Here is a 22,381-nt window from a genome sequence, read left to right on the forward strand (position 1 = left end):
TTTTTTTAACTGCAAAGAAAATCTAGTGGACCTATGTTACTGCAAATCTATCAAGAAGTCTAATGTCATAAATTCAATAGCTGTCAGTAAGAATACTTCCACTTGTCCTTGAAGTGAGCAGTTTTAAAAGCACGAGGACTACAGGTTGTGTGAATTCTGTGAATTAAGAGAAGATGAGAACGTATTGAATTGCTTAAAGGTTATGCTGCTACCCTGGCTTTACTTTCTGGGTATGTAATGCTTTGTTGCAATCTATCTGGGCTGGGTGTGGTGTTTTATGCATGGCACAACAATAAAATCCAATAAATGAAGCCAGAATAAGAAGAAAACGAGCAAAATACATCCATATTCATATTCTTGTGAATGGAGTGGGCTGCAATTGGCATTTGTTTCCGGTTTGACACTGCTTTTGTACAATTTACAATAACATTGTACTGTACAGTATACATGCTGTTGTAGTACATAGTGGAGTATAATGTAATTACCACACAATAGTCAGATATGTGATAAACAGCCTTGTGTTTCATTTCAGTTTGTTTTGAACACAATCGTGGCCTAAAGACTAAAATGACTGGAGAAAAACATCAAGCCAGACTATCTAAAAACTGAGAAGTACAACACGCACAGGCCCTGAAATCTCTTAGTCTCAGCTTTGCGTCTGTGAGCCATACTTCCCCAAGCTTCTCTGGTTGAATTTAAAACACCGACTACATTAGAAGATTTTTCTTGAAGAGTGCAGTTTTGCACAGTTGCATGCTAAGTGCTGCTCCCTGATAGCAGAAAGGTTTTATGAGGAGTTTACTCTAACAGTCCATGTATGACTGATTACTGATTTTATTCTGTCTGTGATAGATGAATGTGAGCTTGCAAAGTTAACTGTGTGGACTAAAGCCACACCGTAACCCTGGTTGGCTGAGGCCCTGAGGAAATGGGTGGATGGTTCTAGTTTTTCAGGTTGAAAAAATCTTCTCCAAAGCAAGTTTACTGCTATAGTTTTGTCTGTGTAGCATCGCTTTCACATGCTTTTAAAATAATGTTGATATTGCATTTATCATCAGTGTATATCTGACTCCGTGTCTTTATGGCTGTATAGAAGATGGCGGTATTGTAATGTTGTACACCAGCTGATGGCGCTAGAACCAAATGTTTAAATAATTCTGGAGAGGAAAACACACAAGCATACACATATTTACACACTTCCCGCAAGATGCACAGACTGAAAAGCAGAGGTGTGTGCAGCCACACAATCTTTACACACACCAGTGCACAGAGCGTGGTCATTAAGAAGAGGTGGCACCTAGGCTGGATTGTCTGGGAGAAGACGGTGATTAATGAATCCGCTGCATCCCCTCACTCCTGTACCTCCTTGTCATCTTGATTTTTTTCTCCCCCTCTCCCATCCCTCCCTCTGCACTCTTTCATTTGCTCCTCACATGCATTCTTTCTTTTTTTAAATCTCCCTCTGTATTTTTCTTTTCACCTGCCAGCCTCAGCTTCTGACCCCCTCTGTCATCTCTTCCCCCTCTGTCCACATCACTGTGCGCTCCTCTGCCTCACCTTCTTCATTCCTTATCTCCACTCAAACATCTATCACTTTCATCTTCACCCACCTCCATCGATTCCCTCCTTCCTCTTTCTCTGACAGTGTCACAACGTAAGTCTGCACTGAGCATCATTAGGCTTCAGAAGGAGCAAGAAGGAGTCAGTGTAGTGTGGAAATGAACAGAGGGGGAGTCGAAGCGAAGTGTAAAATATGAGGTAAAAGGATTTAATGACCACTCGGAGAAGCGGGTTCACAGCAATTAGCTGTGAGAGATGTGATAAGAGTTGACCTTCTCCTTTCTTGTCGTCACTTCAGTGCTGCCTTTCCTCCTACTCCTGTTTCTCTTGTTCTTTTATGCTATTTTTTTCCACTCCAGGTGTGTGGTCGGCTGTCAGTTGCTCGCCGGCTTTCTTTTCTCCTGTCATTGTTCCTTTCTCAATTGAGTATAGTTCAGTGAAGCTTTTTTTTGGGCAAAATGCTGTCATTAGCAAAGAGAAATCAGATCGACAGGCTGCTAAATCATTTCAAGACTGATGTCAATATTAATATATACAAGACGAGAAACTCTGGTCTAAAAGATGAAACAAACTTTCCACGTCCCTGCTAAAAATATACAACAAGAATACAGCAATTTTGTTCTTCTGGCTGCTACCATCAGGACCTTATCTCTAGCATCCACTCTGTCTCACCAACTCTTAGCATGTCTTTCACTACAATCATTAATTTTCTTTGTCTTCTTGACAACTCCATATTCAAAATCCTTTTTTTTAATATATTCACTATCCCTCCTCTGCACATCTGCCTTCGTGGCCTCTGGTCCTTGCAGCTTCACTGTTACACCTGTCTACCTCTCATACACATGCATTCTGTTTTTCTTCTACTTACCTTCATTCCTCTTCTCTCAAGTGCATGTCTTTACCTCTCTGGACTCTCCTGTGCCTGCTGCCCACAGATCACAATGTCATCTGCAAACATAGTCCACAGAGACGCCTGCCTGACCTCATCTGTCAATCTGTCCATCACCACTGCAAACAAGAGAGGGCTCAAAGCACTGATGTAATCCCACCCCCACTTGAACCCATCTTTCAGTCTAACTGCACACCTCACCACTGTCTCACTGTGCTCATACATGTCCTACACCACCCTCACGTACATCAATGCTTTCTCTAGATCCACAAAAACAATTCCTCTTCTATTCTTCCCCGTCAACACTTGCAAAACAAACAACGCATATAGTATGCAAAGTAACTGCAAAGTGCTCTCTTTAACTTTGCTCAGTTTCACTTAAGCAGCATCGATCTTTTCACAGGTAATTCTCATATATGGGTTTCTTCCATTTTTGATCTACTGCTGCATATTTTCAAGGGGGTTATATGCTATAAGAGGCCAGGCCAGGAAAAACTCCTGCATAGTTTGCTGTGTTGTATCCTCAGTTACTTTGACACAGTAGCATCTGCTGTGATGCTTACACCTCTGAAGTCTCACAAGTGTTAACTTTAGTTTGATACCACACAGTTTGTAATTGCGGAGAAATGGTCAGTTCACTTTGGGCATGTCCTTTTCAAGCAGAACCTCAGAAAAACTTGAAAGTTTAATCATTAAAAAAAAAAAAAGACTTGGGGTGCGTGGCCATCTGGTGTAACCTGATGGGATGAGGGAAAAGCAAAAACTAAAAAAAGAGCATAAACAGACAGACAACAAACAATATAACAATAAACAGAGGGCATGTTGGTGAGCTGGTAACCGCTGACCTGAAACATTCAGCTCTGGAGCCAGAGATGCCTGCAGGAAGGTACAGAGAGGGCAAAGCATGATCTGTGACATGAAAAAGGCACAAAGTTAGTGACATGAAATATTGCATGGAGCGTAAAAATGAGGCATTTTATTTTCGTTTTATTTTATTTTGCCTCCAAATATCTTAGAACTTTGAAACTAATTTAGCTTTGGTGTAATGAGCATCCACAATACCAAATAGATCGGCTTTCTCTGAATTGTCTTTGATGGCTCTCGCTGTGATGTTACTATGAAGGAATGCCGTTATTATGATTTGTATTTTTAAAGTGTTTCCATTTTCCTTTTTGTACAAAGTTTGTGGAGTGTTCAAATTTGTGTTTCTTTTTTTTGAAATCGTCATTCTCAGATTTTGAAAGAATCATGAGCAGTTTCAGTTCAAATGCACTCTCTCCTCCCTTTTCTGTCTCTATTTTTGATACTACGCTTGGTCTCAGAAAATTCTTCTTAGGCTTTGTTTACTTTCTTTTATTTATTGGTGTTTATCTGATGACGTAACCCCTGCCCATTTTTAAAATCATTTTTTTATGCACCTGGATTAATCTTGGCTCTTTGAAAGGCCGCTTTTAAACTGAAGAAACTCTAATTTTCTGTGGCCTCGCTCCCTGTTTGGCTCGCTCTCTCCTCTTTTTGCTTTATATCACCTCTGGAATAAAAACTGCTTTGCTTTTTGGCAAGCACAGTGAAAAGCCAAACTTGCCAAAGCATAAAAAAACATTTTAAGTGATCAACTTTGATCTTTCCACAGGGGTGCACTCCATTAATCAGCCCCTCTCTCTCCCCCCTCCCTGTTTGTTTGTGTCTCAGGGTCTAACTCGTGGCAGGTTGTGTCTTCCGGAGGTGCAGTGGTCCAGGGAGGTTACGGTCACAGCAGCGTGTATGATGAAGCCAGTGGCTGTGTGTTTGTCCACGGGGGATACAAGGCACTAAATAACAACAAATACGGCCTGGTGGACCACATGTACCGCTACCACGTCCACACAAGAACATGGTGAGAGCACATTAACAGTACTATGGATTTTTTTTTTTAAATTGCAAACATTTCTTTTTAATGCTAAATGGATATGATTTCTTCAGCATCAAAAAAAAGAAAAATAAATTTACTTTGATGTCCATGGTAAACATAACAGCTGTCTGAATCATGGTAACTCCAGTTTAGCTGTTTGCCGTGTTCAGGGCTATACAGAGGTTTGACCAATCCCATCATGCACTAGGTGAGTGGTTCTCTAATTGGGGTGCAGGGACTACATAGTGCCTGTGACTGAATTACATCAATAACACAAGTGAAATGAGTCCATTACTCTTTCCCTCATTATCTTTTGGCCATAGCACACCATGCACTCCATGCACTCTGTTATGAAATCACTCACTTCTGTGAGTTTGCAGCAAGGTTCCTGCTGCTACATGGCTTGGCTCAGCTTAATAGCTGGTGAGTGTTTAGAAATATGTGAAATATACCCAAGCTATCAAAAGTAGTGTTTATATTATGTTGGCGTCTTAAGAAAATGTCCTCACTGGCTGCAAAAAAGGTCAACCCTTAGTTTAGATCATAGGCAGGGTGCATCCTGGACAGGCTCACAGAACCAGCATAAATATTCAAACATGTTTTAAAGTTAATTGAAATCCAGCAAATCACAGCTCAAACATCACTCCACTGTAATCGTGTTTTGATTCACATGCAATTTACCAAAAGTAGATGTTGGTCAGCTCGTGTCCCCGGCCTGTTCACGTACTGCAGTTTTAAAGCTGCAGGTGTTTCCATTAAAATGTTCTTCTTTACATTACAGATAATGATTTTGTTCTTTTTAACCCTGCTGCTTTTCCTGACTTTTCCTGATGTCATTAGTCACTCTGAGATGATTAAAACATTACTTCCACCCTGTTGCCTTTTAGACATTATTCATGCATTCTTGCAGCCTTTAGAGGACTTGCATGAAGGAGAGATTTTCATAACAGAAATTTATGCAAAATCATAATGTGCCAGAAACAAGAGTATCCCTTGAGGAACAGTTCTTCACAATGGGTGTATTTACCTTTGATATTTTCCTATTTACCTTTGTTAAACGTTGAGGCTGAAATCATTGAATTTAGCAACTTTGTTACACAGACCAAGATAAATTTGTGAATGCAACAGCGGTGTGTTTGCAAATAAGCCTGTTATTATAAAGATATTGTACTGTTTACATCACAGCTTAATATAGAAATGTTTCACCATATAATAAAAAAACATGTTTAATAAGAGTTCTTAATAATAGTAGTGAAAATATGATAATTTATTGTAGCCTCATGTCTTAGAGGATAAAAGAGAGTCTGCATAAAAGCTGACTTAATAACTAGTTAATGTGATAATATTAATAGTTCTGTGTAATCACTTTAAATAAACACAAACTCTTTCTGAGGAAGGAAAATCACCAAGTTCCTGTCAGAAAGAGGAGACTGGAGTGAGAATGCCAGGATCTGCCAGGAGCTTTGACCTCAGATGAACTCTGACAGATGGATTGGTGAAAGTGGATGCTGGGCTCTATCGTGCTCTTAACATCTTTTAATATACATGCGCACAGTGGACACACAAGTAGGCATACATTAACAAATGCTCACATGTGCATGCAATCTCTCTGTGCCTCTCACTTTCCAGCTGGAATGTGTTGTTGGAGTCGAGTGTCACTTGAGCTCTTGGACTGATGAAATTCCCAGACTGACACATCCCTGGGTGTTCCACTGATTTATACTTCTCCCTACCAATGTAAAGATCATCTGGCCTCTGTCAGTGTAAAGCTTCTGACAGGCATCCCACAGCATGACAATCTTTTCTACATGACATCTATATGTTAGTGGTTTCCAACTGATTTGTAGCCATTCAATTTGTCACATATACTGGTCAGTTTAACTCCTATTCCAAACTGTTGGACGACAGCACATTTTGCTTCTGTACAGCTCTACAGTAGCTTTTTCCCCATCTTTTCTCATGTTTGCTCCCTGTAGATGGCTGCTCTACAGGTAACCCAGGATTTGCTCAAACCTGGAGAACTGCCTTCTCTTATTTTTCACCCTGGTCAATTGAATAACCTTGAAAAAACACTAAAGCTTGATGATTTTTGCATCCCTGGGGGTGTAGAAGCCTCTAAAAAATATCCTAAAGAGTTTGGTAGCTATTCCAACACCTAGTCTTTGGTTTGCTTGATTGTTGGCTTTTTCTATATTCATTATGCTTGATTTTACATTTTTATAACCTTGTAATGGTGTGAGATATTTACATTTATTGGCAATGTGACCTTAATTGGATTTGTTAAATTACACATGTATTTTTTTTGTTTGATAAAAATGTTTTTATTATAAAGATATTTCAAGCTCTTAGAAGTAGACGTTTGTTTTGTTTTGGGGTTTTTTTTGTTTGTTTTTTGTCAATATTTTAGAATCAATAAATATGACTTCCATTCCAGGTCGCTGTTTCAATACCATATTTAAAGTATGTTCTGAGTAGTCGTTGCCTTTTCACAACAGAGATAACGACGCTGCTCATACATATAAAAAGTCTGACATGAAGGGGTCTAGTTTCTGTATGAGAAGATTTAAATCAGTTGAAGGCAGGGCAGAAAATCAGCATTGCTGCAGCAAATTAGCCACAGATAGACACTGCAGTTGTTCTCTACTTTACAACCTTTCACCTCAGAGAGATTGGACACCACAGACTGAGACCCCCTACAATGTCGTGTGTGTGTGTGTGTGTGTGTGTGTGCGTGTGTCTCCTGTGAAAGAACAGTTGGTATGAAGGGCAGTCACCACAGGCCAGGTCACAACCTGAGACAGACGCCATCAGTTGCAGTACATGCATCTATGGACACACATGTCACGCAGACACACGCATGGCTGACAAATTGATGCTTTTCTGACGTGCCTCACATTGCTGATTAACCCAACTCTGTGTGGGTGTGTGTTTGTGTGTGCACGCAGGTTAATCCTCAAGGAGAGTGGTTTGGCACGGTACCTCCACTCGGTGGTGCTGCTGAGTGGCACAATGCTGGTTTTTGGGGGAAACACTCACAATGACACATCTCTGAGCAACGGAGCCAAGTGTTTCTCTGCAGACTTTCTGGCTTATGATATTGGTAAGAACAAGTCACATATAAACAGACACTTTCACATGGGTGGATGCTAGATTTTGAAGCAAATGTTGGTGTGAACACCAGTTTTCTTGTGCACAGCTATTAAAGGTCAGCCACTTGGCAGGTAGGTTGTTCCAGCTAAACACCTCTCCAGAGTTCTCATGTGGATTTAATCATGCCAGGGTGTTTTGTATCTTCATGTAATCCAAAACTGACTTAATAATGTTAAGATAAGGCGTCTGTGGTTATATTTCACCGTCTCTTCTCACAGGCAGATGAGACAGTGAGATATAGTTTTTGCTGCACTCCTTGTTTTTGAGTTGATTTGTGATAAATTATATGCCTGCCTGATGGTATTAGTTATTATTGATTAATAACTGGAACATCTAAAGGTGCATTTATTTATTTAATTCTTCCTCTAAGGCTGGAAAATAGGTCCTTTCATTGAGTGATCTGGATGGAATTCACAGAATGTCTTTTCAGATAGATTTCCCATTTTCTGTTAATTTGATATAATACTACTTGGAACCAAAACATTCAGTTTCTACAGTAAACTGTATATAATAGGTGGCTCTAGCGTCTGAGTCTCAAAAGTGAAGCTAATTCAGAAGTACCGTAAACAATAATTTCCCCCCCCACTACCAGCAGGGGGCGACTCCTCTGGTTTCCAAAAAATTGACATGTTTATTTTGTAAATATGGTCCTGTTGTGAGTAAAGCAGAAAGTAGAATATGCTTTAATATAGAGCTCTGCCAAGCCACAAGTGTGCAGTGTGTCTGTTTTCAGAGCCGCTTTTTGTATGTTCAGAAAATTAAGATGATGACAGTCAAAATATTCAAGTCAGAGTTTAAAAACCAAGCTTCAAAATCACCACTGGGTAACAACATGGTGTTTTTATCTCTCCTTTAAAAAATTAATTTCGCTTTTTGGGGTTTTCTCTTTGATTTTTTTTTCTTTTGTCCTTCCACTTCCATCTGTTGCTGTTAAAAGGCCAGATTTGCCTCGTGCCTACTTTTCTACATATAAAATTGCCTGCTGCTTCTAACCATGACTTGTAGTTGACTAAAAGGGGATGCTTTAACCTCACATCTACACTCTGAGTGCTCCTGCTTGCAAGGAAAACATGTTTTTAAATTATGTTCTATATCTTATGTACGATAAGCCTTGGTTTGCTCTCAGTTCTGGTATTATTATAAGCATTCTACATATTTATATTCTGTATTCACAGGTGATATTATCTGCAGGGCAGTTCATTCACTAGCCACTCATAAGCATAATATTCAACTCATCCTGACCATCAAGCTTTATGTAGTATTTATTTGTTCTTATTAGTCATTTAGAGTGCTTTCTTCTAAAAAGAAACACACATGCATATGGTATTTGGAAGCGATTTCCTGGTGCGAATCCAATTTGTGCAGCAACAGCATGTTGAAATGCCCTTAATAGTACATAGAGGAAGCTGCAACGTTACTGCGCTGTGACAGACCTAAAAACAAGCTAAAAATATTCTTGCAGCCAGAAGAGACAGTAAGAAAGAAACCAAGACTGTGTAAGGTTGCGAACACTGCAGTATAGGTATGGAGTATTGATGATTAAGGATCCCATTATAGGCTAACCAGTTACACCATCAACCAGATGGTATGGGAACATTAACAGCCCTTGACAGGGATAGAGAGAGACAATAATGAAAGGGGCTTCAGGTGAGGAAGATGTAGATTAGTTCTGCTCTTCACAGGAGGAAACAGTGTGCAGTAGATAGATTAACAGAAAGAAGGAGGAAACTATAAAGATGTGCGAATATTTATGCAAAAGGTGCTGAAAAAAATCGAGTGAAAGTGAAACATGAACAGGAAAAAGCAGCATGTTGGTAATGGTGGTTCTTTAACTGTATATTTATCTGCATGTAAGGTCAGCAATGCTTGCCAGTGTCTGTTAGTGGTGAAATAATTGTTTTACTGCAAAAAAAGTCATTCAGAATAATCGTCTGCCAGTTTTTATACTGATCAGTGTTTCTTTGACTATGTGATCAGGGGTGTGAGTGAGACATTCATGGCATAGAGCCTCGGGTGTGGTGGTTCACCTTGTCAAATCTGATTTCTAATCACATGGCGCTAATAGTGAGAGGCAATGGAGACCCTTTGTTTATTTATTTAACATACTTTTTAGGTTTTATTATATTCTCGAGGTGCAGAATATGTTAAAAATTTCCGCTTAGCCACAGTTCATCCAACAGATGTCAGTGCAGTATGTTGGGATGTTGCTGGAATTTAAAAGCTCGGAACAAAAGGAGCAGAGCCTTAAAATGTCTAAATGGAAATCATGTAGGGATTATACTTGGGAAAAATATATTGTAGAAAAAAGTTAATATTTTTAAATATTGTTATTTAGAATGTTTTTGTTTTTTTTTGTTTTCTTTTTAAATTTACGGTCTGCCAAGATTGGGAAAACAATTTTATTGAAGCAGCAATTATAGATTGTTTAGGCATCGCTGGGTGAAATGTGCAAGTTTTCATATCAGGGAAAATGAAACATGCTAATGCTTACCTAGCTTTTCTGTAAGGGTCAGGAGCTTGTTATCTCTGAAAGTTGGTGGCCACATCACAAATGTTAAATGTAATCAGATTAAATTTTTTTTTTTTTTTGCCTGTCCCATTTGGTTCTTTAGCCATCAGAATTGTTGTCTGAAGATTAAATATTTTTTTGAGTGCATTCATAGAATTACATACACCCAGCACTAGACTTGACCAATTATTCATCTATTTCGCCATCTTTCTGTAGGTGATGTTGATGCTCTCCTCTTGTTTTCAAAGTTGCTGATCAGGTTTATTATAGTCCTTTGAAACCTGTCAAGTGATGTCATGACCTGTTGTATTGTCACTTTAACTAAAACTTTAGTTTTATCCAGAAATCTCAACCACTGCTTCAACAGCAACTTCTCAAACTAAGATCCACTAAGAAGCTTTTTAAGTAAAATTTATTTATATAGCACATTTCACAGATAAAAATCACAAAGTGCTTCACAATAAGATCAGACATACAGGTTAAAATTAATTAAAAGCCTGTTTGTATAAAAATATCTTCAGCTGCTTTTTAAAGGAGTCAGTAGAGTCTAGACAGCGTAAAGACACGGCAGAGAGTTCCACAGCCTAGGTGCCAGTGCCTGAAAAGCCCGATCCCCACGTGTTTTAAACCCAGTACGTGGGACCACCAGTAGCCTCTGACCTGAAGACCTAAGTGTTCGGGATGAAGCATGAGGTTTCAACAGGTCAGAGATATACTGGGGAGCTTCACCGTGCAGAGCTCTAAACAACTAAAATTTTAAAATGAACCCTAAAATTTACTGGAAACCAATGAAGAGAAGCCAAAACTGGAGTAATGTGTGACTTCTTGTTTGTACCAGTTAAAAGTCTTGCCGCTGCATTCTGTACAGACTGAAGGCGATCGAGAGCTTATTTGTTGAGATACATAAAAAGACCGTTACAATAATCCAAACGAGAAGAGATAAAAGCATGAAGAATCATCTCAAGTTCTGCTTTTGACACCAGCAGTCTGAGTTTAGAAATGTTTCTTAAATGATAAAAACAGTTCCGGACAAGTTGTTTAGAGTGCTTCTCAAGAGTTGTTTAGAGTGTTTCTTAGAGTGCTTTCAGCCATGACAGAAGGTCTGCCTATAATGCTAATGTGCTCAGCTATTCCGTGTTTGAGTTGTAGTTGAAAGCTGCAAGTATTTTCTTTTAAATTTATAAAAATGGGCTTTAAAATGCTTTTTTGTACTTGGAAATATCAGCCCACTGTCCAAATCTGTCGTCCTTCCCACTCTCTCTTTCATATTTCTCGTCACTCCTGTAAATTACAGAACAACAGGAAAAAAGCGACTGCTGATATTAGAGTAGCAGGTGTGAGAAGGGTGATGAAATAAAGGAGAATAGTGCTAAAGAAGGAGAGGGACGAACACGGAGTGGAAGAGAAATAAAGAGTAAATGAAGTCGGGATTTAGGGAGGGGAATGGAAGCACTGCGGACTTGTGAAAGAGAATTACCTAAAGACATTAAAGGTGTGCCAGGGTGAAGATGATGATAAGCTTGTGAACAAAAGGCAAAATAAAAGGTGATAAACAATCAGGCATGGGTTTACAGAACGTCCCCATCTTAATGAAGGTGAAAGCCAAATGGTTTCAGATACTGTTTTCGCTCCATCAACGCTTGCAATAAATGTGTGAATTTACGTGTCCCTTAACTCTGTGCAAACACCCCTGTCTTCATAAATATCATAATTTATTCATTACTGCTTTTATCACCTGCAACATTTGTCCATTTTCTAGCTTGAGCTTACCGGAGAGGCAGATAGAAGCTGCATTATAGTTTAGGTGGGAAAATGAAAAACCAAGAGGAAAGATGATGACATGAATGATCATCAGCTGGAGAAAATAATATGTTGCAGTCAAATATTTATTTGTTTTTTAAATATTACTCATGTGTGTAACTTAACTGGGCCTTTGCACATTTTAATCTGGCCCACATGTTGCTTTAGGTTCGTATTCATTTTGCTTCACCAAGGTGTAGCTGTGGCCTGCACAGTGACACTAGGGCCGTGCACCTATCAGCCTAAACAGACGGGCGAACCTCCACAGCACCTGCAATCTAACTAAAGCTTCAGTTGCACAAGGCCGAGACTCCTCCACGAGAACTATGGATGAACACAGCAGTCTACTAGAGGGATGGAAGCTATTACAAGTGGTTTTAACCGGAGCCATGTATACCTATTGTTGACCATTTTCACCTGGACACTAGCAAGCAACTTTCAGCAATCATTCGTCAACCAGTCAAGACCAACCATAGCAATCAATGGTTAGGCTATGCATAAAAATGTTTACTATAATATTTTGTTTATAATTACAGTTTTGTTAAAACTGCATATGTGTCCTTTGTACAAATGTGACATAAAAGGCATTTTGTACATCAAGCAGTTCTGATGGGGACCAAGAGTTTTTCCAGTGTTATCATTATATTATGCTTGGCTAACTGACTGCTTGAGTTTCCATAGGTAAAAGCTTAAGTATATGCTTGCTGGCTCACTAGACTTTGATCAAAATAGAAAGCAACCAACACTCCTCAGTGTTGTAACTAGAAAAGTGAGCTTTCAAGCTATGATTTTCTCCTAACCATAACCATGTTGTTTTTGCAAACGTTGTGCAAAAACTGAAACTCGAGGCATTTATTCCACAGTTGGAAGTCCCGCTGCCTCTTAAAGGGACTGCTGTTTGGTGTAAGTGAAAACGCGTTGCCCATTATTTCTGTCCACCAAAGTGGAACAACCACCATTAAATCAGGTAATAACTGAGTTCTGGGCTCTCCCCTGCAGATTGTCTACTTGTAATATCTATGGCAGTAATAATAGTTAACAACCATACAACAAGCTGCTAACATTCAAAACCAGTGGTTATGTTTATAACACAGACATGAAATATATGATAATTTCATAAACACTGAACAGTTGGTTTGGTTTGAAGTAAAAAACAAAAACAAAAAACAAAACCGTAAACATCACTATCTGTGATAGGAACACTTTTTGGTTAAGAGTCAGCATTGGATAATTATTTTGGTTAAATGAATAATTAGGTTAAGGTGAAGAATGATTGTTATTTGTTCTCCGAGGCAGTATAAACAGGTTTCCTGTGTCAAAAAACAACTACACTTCGACCCACACTTTATTGTTCACTAGCTCTTTCTTCTGTGTGTGACAGTAGGTTTTAGTTCAATGGCAGTTTTACGGTTTTGCCCTGAATACAAACACCGGCTGCTCTGGGATTTGCTTAAACAACCAGTGCTGTTTGTTTTCTTGGGAGAACAGTCTGAAGTATACACTGTGTTACAAAAATGTACGACTTGGGGGTCATGACATTCTGAGACAGCTGCAGGCTGTTTTCCAGTGTGGCTCTCTTCTTGCACATTATAGCGGGCTCCCCAGTGTTATGGACTGCATCTTCTGCAATGAAGCCCTTTCAAAGCAAGGATGTCAAGGTTTGGCTAAGAGAACTGGGAGAGCCAAAGTGACCGCTGAGTAAGGGTTCAAATGAGTTTATGGAAAGTTCAAATAATGGACTTTGAGTTGGGTGAGAGCAAGACTAGATTGTTTGTGAGGAATGAGGAGGCAAAAGGAAAACTTGAGCAAAGGTGAACCAGGTGTAGGAAGCCATAAGCCAGCAAGCACATTTAAGGAAACCAGGACCACACAGTGCTGGAGATTTTAAATTCAGCAATCAGACTAACCACTCACGTAAGGTGGCTTATTAACTCGATAAGTCAGGCCAGGAAAGGGCCAAGAGAGCTGGCAACAGAGCAGCATAATTTACAAAGAAAAGAAAACTATAATTTTACAACAAAAATACAAAAAGGTTAAATATTACAGGTTAAAAGTGACACGGCTGCTGCACACAAAGCTACTGCTTGAGAAGAGTTTTGCATGTATAGTATTATTTAGCACAATGTCCTGGCTTCTAATCTGTTTGAAACCAGGACAGATGCTGTGTAAGTTAATAGAAATATCAGTTTCACAGTTCTTTCATTAAGACAAAGAACAACCTCACATGAATACAATTCTGTATTCCATTATATTAATATATTGTTTAGATGTGCGTAGGACAATTTTAGCCTTATTCTTTTAACTGCAGCTCCTGCAGCAATAAGCAAAGTGAGTTCTGAACTGTCTGAAAGCATCTTTTAGCCACCAGGAAAAACCATCAAACAGTGAAGTGAACATTTTATAGATGCTCATTAGCAAAAGACAGAGTTCAAACCTGACTGTCTGTAGGATCCTCCAGGTGATGTAAGGAGATAAAACTGACTGTGTGTGCATGTGTGTGTGGTCAATGACCAAAAATGAAAGGAAAGTTCAAATATAGCAAACAAAACATACACATTAATATATTGATATAAATATTTTAGTTCAACTTATGTATTTTTTTAAATTTGTGTTTCGACATTAATCTTATTCTTTCTAGTAGAAGTTTATCTGGTTTACGACCTTGATCTTAAATATCTTCTTAGTTTTACAGAATTACTCCATCCCTGTTGTAACCATGGTCCTTGCACAGTACATTATATTTTTTGACACACTGGCAGTTGAAATTTGTTCTTCGTTTGTTTTTTGGGCATTTTTTTTTTTAAGTAAAAAAAACCCCTAATGATTCCTTTCACTACAGAGTGTTGTGGTGCCAGGTTTCTCAAGGAATTGATTAATTAAATACCCGAAAGGAAATATCAGCGTCCGTTTCTTACAGTCCAGGATGAAGAATTCCAATTAGTGCTGAACAACCGACCAAAACGAAAAGATGTTCAGTTTACTATTGCCTTGGTTTAAGGAAACAAAATAGTTTATGTTTCAGTAGTTGCATTTTTGCTTAATGGGATAATTAGACAAGCTAAAAGCTGCACTAGCATCATATATCAGTGTGGAGTGTGTCGCATGGAATTCCTTTCTTTCCTCACTGTGGTGCAACAGACTCCTCTCACCCAGAGAGGGATTATGTGGAATTAAAGGCCTCCGCTGGGCCAGTGTGGTGACTGTTAACACACTCAGGGTTATGAGGAGCTTAAAAAAAAAAAAGAGTTTAAATCTGAGCCAAGAAATGTCTCCTAGCTATAGTTTCCTCCTTCCTGTCTTCATTCTTTCTCTTGCTGCATTCACACTTTTCCTTTAATCCCTGCTAACTTTAGCTAAATCTGTGATTTTCGCCCTCAAGTTAAATTTGAAAATTTTGATTTTTACTTTGTTCTTTGTGATTCCTGTCTTTGGTTTTTAATCATTTACAGATAATGTTACCTTATTAGCTGTTTACTGCTCTATTGGCATCTGCAGTTATAAGGGCTGGTAAATTAAAATGTATAAAGTGGAGACCATCATCGTGAGTAACCATCATTTTCCGACCAGAAAGCACTTCAACTTAAATGTGTCTGGAAGTCCACAAACATAACCAGCTGATCCGAGCATTGTTGGGCAGAACTTAAGCAAGGAATACGCGACAAAACCCCTAAAACAAAACAAACAAGATTATCTTTAAATAGAATTAGCATATAGTCTTTACTAAGACAATATGCTATCTCTTTATTTTTCTTGCATGTTTGAAAAAAGAATCTATTCTATTTTTAACTCACCAGCTTTCATTGTGAGTATTGGTCTTAAAATCCTGTATCAGTGAATTTCTAAGTACAAGAACTTCACGATGAAGGCATTTATGAATCTCCTTATAAATGGAAAGAAGTCAGAAGAAAACGTCTTCTCCTTCTTGTTACGGTGCTGAAGTTACAGTATTCATATTGGCACAAGGTGGTGTAGATACAGGAAAGGCCCCTATATCGTTTGTTTACATGTCTGTGGCTCCACCCAAACATGAGGTGATGAAAAACACTTTTAACTGCGACATTAATTCTGCATGTGCACAGACAGAGGAATTTAATAACAAAAAAGGAGAGAGCTGAGCTGCTTAAAGGCTTTTCTTCTTGTTCATGTCAAAGTTTATGCTGTTGAAGTTTCAGAGAGGGCAGCAATCCTCAGACCTAAATAGGACCTTTTATATAAAATTCTACCTCCCTCTTTTTATTGTTAGACTATTCCAGAGTGGCTTTGTGTGAGTCACAGTTCAAAATAATCCTGGTTTATCATTGTTGTTACTGCCCATGTTCCAATCACATAGAACTGAGAGTAAAAAAAACAAAAAAAAAAACAAACAGAAACGGAGCATTTAGAACCTCCTACGTTTTGGGCTCACTGCCCTTATTTGTATGTATACTGCTTTCAGTGTTCAAAACAGGGCATGTTTAAACATCCTAACAGTATATCGACACAACAAGAAGCACAATATAGCTCTTATACCCTAAGATTGCTGAACCTCTATAAGCAGGCTATCAGGGGCACTCAAAAATCCTCAGACTAGCTACTTTTTTCTCCTCCAAAATGGCACTAAAGGAGGCCGTGCAGAGGTGCTTCCTGCAGTGGAACACAAGTTACTGAGAAACAGTTTTTCTTAAAGTGGCTTCAAGCAGCAGAACAAAAAACATCAGTTGGCTTTGACAATAACATCGTAACTAAAAGCACAGCAGATAATTTGTTTGATTCTTGAGTTTAAAGAAATACAAATTTGTCTCTGGAAAGTCTATGAGAAATGTGTTAATTGCTGTCATTCTGAATAATGCGTCTCGACTGAGCACAATTTGGTCATTTATGGGGGAAACCATTAGTGTTAAATAGGACATGCTGTGAAAAATACTATACATGTTTAGAGTTACGACAGGGGGTTGCTTGGCTTCGTATCTACGCGTCTTCACAGAAAGTGTTGATCTGCACAAGTTCTTTTCTAAAGCTCTGCCCTCCGTCGCATCTCTTCAGGAGATAATTAATTAGTTCCACCTGTGAAGTCACTTCTCTCCATCCCTTGTTTTGTCTCCATTTGCTCCTCCGTTCCTCCCTGTCTCTGCGCTCGCTGCGAGCGGGGGCGTTTGGAGCACTAATTTGTTTTTGTTTTGCCGCGCTAACCTTGGAGGGGTGACATGACGTTATTAGCTTCTCCTGCTCTTCTGCTGCCACACATTAGATTCAGGTAGACATGGAAGGCACTTTTCATTTGAATTTAATTCTCCCCCTTCAGCTCTCCTTCCTCCCCACTCCCATCCTCCCACATCCTCCCTTCCCCTTAACCGTGCCACCCTCACACTTCTAATTAGATTTTGGGGGAAAATGAACTCTGATTAAAAACGCAGTCCTCTCCAACCTGACACACCATAGGCGCACGCCCACGCTCTGTGTGCAACACGCAAACACCTGACACATACACAGATCTCGCTGAAAGGCCTGTGGCAAGCTGAAAGCTTGCTTGGAAGATGTTGGAAGTCGGGATGTATCTGAGGAGCAGACAGTGGCTGCCGTTCAAACCTCCATGTCCTCCTCCTCCCGCCTTTCTCCATCAAGTTCTCCATTAGCACAGATCCGATCAAACTGTCAATCAGCCCGGCCGCACGGCTGCTTCGATCTGGACTCGTGATTTCTCCCTCTGTCCCACCATGCATTATTAACACAGATTTTCTCATATCCTAAGAGGAAATTAAAATCTGTGTGGGTCTGTGTGTGTGTATGACTGTATGTGTGTTGTGGCTGATAAGTATCTGTTGAGCCTGCAGTTCCTGGGTGGACAATTTGACAGCAGTCTCGGGGTGGCTGGTTATGGCTAGAGGATGGGATCAAAAGTCACAGAGGTTGTAATCTTTTTTTCATTTAGAGCTTGTTAGAGAAAGATTTTTAGCTGTGGCTGGAGGTTTGAGGTCAGCTTCATCATCACAATCAGGCTCTTGATTCACATGCACGAATCATAGTTCCACATTACATTTTCTTTATAGAGTAGAGCTTTCAAGCACAAGTTCACTCCTACTTCCAAGGTGCATGGGGAAGCTCTGGATCCTCAAGAAGTAAAATCTCAAAAATGCCACAAGTTGAAATGTGTCATTCAAACAATAAGTAGACAATAAGTCCATCCATTCATCCTTTTAACAGCATATCCATTTTAGGTACCATTCCCAGCCTCGTCAGGGTTTCCCAAATTAATGAGAACTTGTCATAAAGAAAGGTCTAGATTCAGTCAAACTGGAAGACACAGGAAAGGGAAAATGACGGGACACAAAATGGAAAAATGAGAATACTTTTTTTTCCCCTAGAGGCATTTACATTCAGAGTTGCTAATTCCTTTTAATAATTGTTTTGTCCACTTAGGATTTAGTAGAATTAGTACCTCAGATTTTATTGCTTCGCTTATGTTAGAAAATCCATCTTTTGTCCATGTAGTTGTTACTATCCATTCCCTTAGAGGTGGATTCACAACGTTGAGTCACCTACAAAAAAAAAAGAAAACTTTAAAGCGTTCAATCAGAAATCTGTCCTCTCACCACGAAGAGGGCTTGAAACTGTTTACCTTGGGCTGCCTGAAGCAGCACAGAGATGCAAATCTGCTTGTTTACTGTTTTCTATCTTTCTATTGGAACACAGATTGCAAACAGCTGGGACATTTCGGTCAACAAAAGCGAGAACTCCACAAAACAACAAAACCTTATTTTTTATTATATATTTCTGATGCTGTTGGTTATTATTTGCTTATTTTAGCAGTTATGTGTCTTGCAGACTGTTTCATGTGGTAAATTCTCTAAATCACATGAAACATACAGCAGGTCTCCGAGGGTGTTTATTGGCTTCACAAGAACTGCAAGGCCTATTAATTATTAATAATTATATTATAAAGTGAACATAAAAAAAAACCACACGGAAATATTAACGTAGGAAGCTGCTGACATTTTGTCATAATTGTCTTGCAGATTAATTAAAAATAGAGCTGGCTTTAATAATAACCTGCTTATTTAAAAGATATGGGCCCGTTCTCTTTTTAACCGCTCTCTCACTGACTTCAGTAACAGTAAATCAGTCCAGAGAAAATAACAAACCAAGCGCACCTTGGTATATTCAGTACTAACAACATGATTTATTAACTCTGATGCACAAATTCAAGTGAAGTTTTGGTTGTAATGATTAATTCTGGAGCAAAACAAGTGAATAAAATATCGAAGATAAACGTCAGCTGCTTTATTCTGCAGCCAGCACAACTTGGAACGTTCTCAAGGAAACAAACTCCTGCCTCACTGCTGATTCCCTGTAGTGCCTAAGCTTATTTCGGTGCTCAGAGTGCCAAGTGCCACAAGTGAAAAATATTTAAACTTTTAGCACCACGTGTGACTCAGGCTTTAGATGGATGTTAGATGCCATATAGTTGTGCACACCTGGATCCCACACTGAGTGATGATTAGCCAGGTAGAGGTGCCAATTTGATTCAGGTCCTTGCAGGTTATATTAAACATGAGCTGACAAACAGCTGTGTGTGTGTGCAAAGCTCTAGAAATAGATGCTACAAGGATAAATCTCCACACTGGAGTAAAGATGTCTAGTGTTAATAGCAGCTGTCTTATAAATTATTTGCCCTTCTTTTGTGCGTTCTTAATAAACTTTTGGTATTCTGCTTCTCATTGTTTAATCCCTAAGTTTTATTTATTCATAAATATTATTCATCAGTCTTTTTGTCAAACAATATTAAATAGTAATTCCATTTACATGGTTCTTTTGCAAAGTGCTTTGACAGACTAGCAAAGCCGAATCCAGAATTTCAACAGAAAGCTGGAAATTAGAGCTTCCTGTTTAAAAGCAGTTAAAGAAAAAGACTGCACAAAAATGTAATGACATCACATAATAGTGAGTTTGTAAAAATGTGCTTTTAGAAGTGATTTGAAGGAGGTCGCAGATTATCTCCTCAGGGAGGTCGTTTCAAAGCCCACAACTTACTCGCTTTAGTGATTTTTGAGTTTCTCGAGCAAAAAGACTTGAGAAATCTTGCTGTGGGAGGTTAAAAATCGGTTAAAACTTAACCTATTTAAAAAAAAAACAGAGTTAAATACCTACAAACCGGTGCTGTTTAATTTAGCCGCACAATCACCGTTCTTCAGAGCTGCCTGATTACATCAGCATCACTCTTCTTGTCGTGTTAATACGAATGACCTTTAACCCCTGCTAGTTATGAACCCATTGCTCTTGGCGTTGATTAGAATAACCTCTTTTTGTCTGTCCCGTCACTGCGTCCTCTGTGGCATCCCTCGCTCTTAAACAAGCGCTCCCAATTAGCACAGCGCTTAACGAGGTCGTTAGCAACCTGGTGTCCTCAACTCTACCAGCGTTCTGTGTTTAGGGAAAGGCGTCTATAGCTAAATGGCACATTTACACTCACAACTTGGACTCCTTTTCCATCTATCTCTCTCACTCACTCACTCACTCACTCACACACTCTCTCTCTCTCTCACACACACACACACACACATACATTCAGTCACTCAGTCATTTCCATATTAATATAATGGGAGAATGTAGGGGTCATTAAAACATCAGAGAGTTGTAAAATCCAAATAGTAAAACACACAGAGCTGAATAGCACCAATGATAACTTGAGAGGGAGAGAGAAAGAGAGGAGGCTGTTTTATGATCATATTTGTGGCATGATGTGTTTTATGAAGTCAGCTCCCACATTATCTCCCCTATCATCTCTCGATCGCCATAATTCGATATGAGAAGGTTATGGTAATGAGTTCTTATGGAATTGGGGGAAGGGGTTGAGCTGTGGGTCACACTCTACTGCTCATTGCTCTTGCACATAGTACGTATGGTTCTCCTTATTCTTCTATTATAACTGCATGGGGAAAAATGAAGACAATATTATCCAGTCGTATATTATCGTTAGCATTACCAGTTAAGGAAAACTGTAATTTTGCTGCTTACAGTGATGTTCACAATAGCTCTTTGTCTGTTTATTTTGTGCAGTGCATTATCACTTCCTCAATAATTGGGTTATTTATGTTTTGGTTTTCAAACACTGCAGCAGTATAGCAGCACACACTCACGAGTGAATATATTCCTAAACATCGTTGTGTGTCTGCATGTGCTCGTCCTCAGCTTGTGATGAGTGGACTGTCCTTCCCAGACCAGGCCTGCACCGGGACATCAACCGCTTTGGACACTCTGCTGTGGTTAGCAACGGGTGAGTTTCTGCTTTTCATAACACGTCCCCCTAACTGATCCAATCCCAGACTCTCTCTGGCTAATTCTTGTTTCCACCCTATATACAATAGTAAAACTTTGATAGAAAGTTCTTTGTAATGTATTTTCTGAGGTTAATGTAATTTTGGAAGGAGAAACAGTCATAGCCTACAAATAACGGTAGCTCTGCTCAAGGACAAGCCCCCGTATTACTAAAGGTAACAGAGTATTTTATTTTTTCTGAGTGTATCTTGAAATAAAGCGATTTGGTTCACAAAACATGCATGAACTTGCATTTCCTAAGTGTTTTCTTGTAAAAGTGCCACTTTAATCATAAATCTGTACCTTTACCAATCGTCCTTTGGACATTTCAGCAGTGATATTCAACCTTTGAAAAATATAAGAACAAGCCTTCCTGCTCAAATTACATTCATGCAAATAAAACACATCTATCCACAATGCGTGACACTCCAGCACAGCTTTTTCATTTCCTTGATGTCTTCCTGTGATGTCCTTCAAATCTTGAGCGTCTCAGGTGAATTTTGCCTCTGCCTTCCTCCTTGACTGGTATAGTTTTGTTGTGTAGACTGTTTATGGATTGATCTTTTTTTATCTCAATCTTATATTTAGTTTTGGTTGGCACTTCTCTTGTCACTTCTTCCTCCGCCTGCTCCTCTGAAGCTCCCTGTTTAGAAACTACGTCTCTCCCACCTCAGCTCTCGCCTGTATGTGGATGTTTCTCCTGCTACACTCTGTCAGAAACTTTCTTTGCACTTTCTATATATAGATACTGCATATATATATATGTCCACGTGTATTTCACTTCATTACCTCGAGACCTATATTCATTTCTAGTTTTTTCCTCTCTAACTTTTTCTCAGTACCCTCATTCACATGCAGGCGGATGTGTGAATGGCCTTTGGGCTCTGCTTTCTAGAAAGATGTGGTTTTCAAATGACTTATTACAGCTACGTACAACAAAGAAAACCCTGCCGTTGATGCACTGAGCATTTCTTGTTGCTCGTAGGGTTTAGCCTGAAAACAGATTTTGATTTTCTTGAAAAGAATCTGTGAACATCAGTCCCAGACAATCGGACAGTACAAGACATTTTGTTTGGTGAAATAGAAAAAGTTATAGTGAAAGTATAAATATCAGTGCTTTGTGATACTTAAATGTTTGCAGGAGTTTCATCGACTGACTTATTGCTGGGCTGAGAAATGACAGCCTGACCTGTTAACACCATTTACCCACCAAAAAGTCAGCTTTGAGCTCAGAAATGTCAGCTTTGAACTTCACAAGGACTGCTTCAAAATAGCAGCTTTTCTTTTTCAC

General features: G+C 39.1%; 1 protein-coding gene across 1 annotated transcript in view; it reads left to right on the forward strand.

Moving 5' to 3' along the window:
- Positions 1 to 22,381, forward strand: part of LOC102206599 (attractin-like protein 1) — a 316,533-nt gene that overhangs the window by 53,423 nt on the left and 240,729 nt on the right. The window contains exons 9-13 of the mRNA XM_013912991.1: positions 1,488 to 1,654; positions 1,920 to 1,933; positions 4,142 to 4,325; positions 7,286 to 7,440; positions 20,965 to 21,049. Coding sequence (XP_013768445.1) covers positions 1,488 to 1,654; positions 1,920 to 1,933; positions 4,142 to 4,325; positions 7,286 to 7,440; positions 20,965 to 21,049 — 605 coding nt within the window. The remainder of the gene's footprint in view (positions 1 to 1,487; positions 1,655 to 1,919; positions 1,934 to 4,141; positions 4,326 to 7,285; positions 7,441 to 20,964; positions 21,050 to 22,381) is intronic.

The sequence above is a fragment of the Pundamilia nyererei genome, unplaced genomic scaffold (assembly GCF_000239375.1).
Source record: "Pundamilia nyererei isolate P.nyererei 1_Seehausen unplaced genomic scaffold, PunNye1.0 scaffold00111, whole genome shotgun sequence".
Taxonomy (NCBI): Eukaryota; Metazoa; Chordata; class Actinopteri; order Cichliformes; family Cichlidae; genus Pundamilia; species Pundamilia nyererei.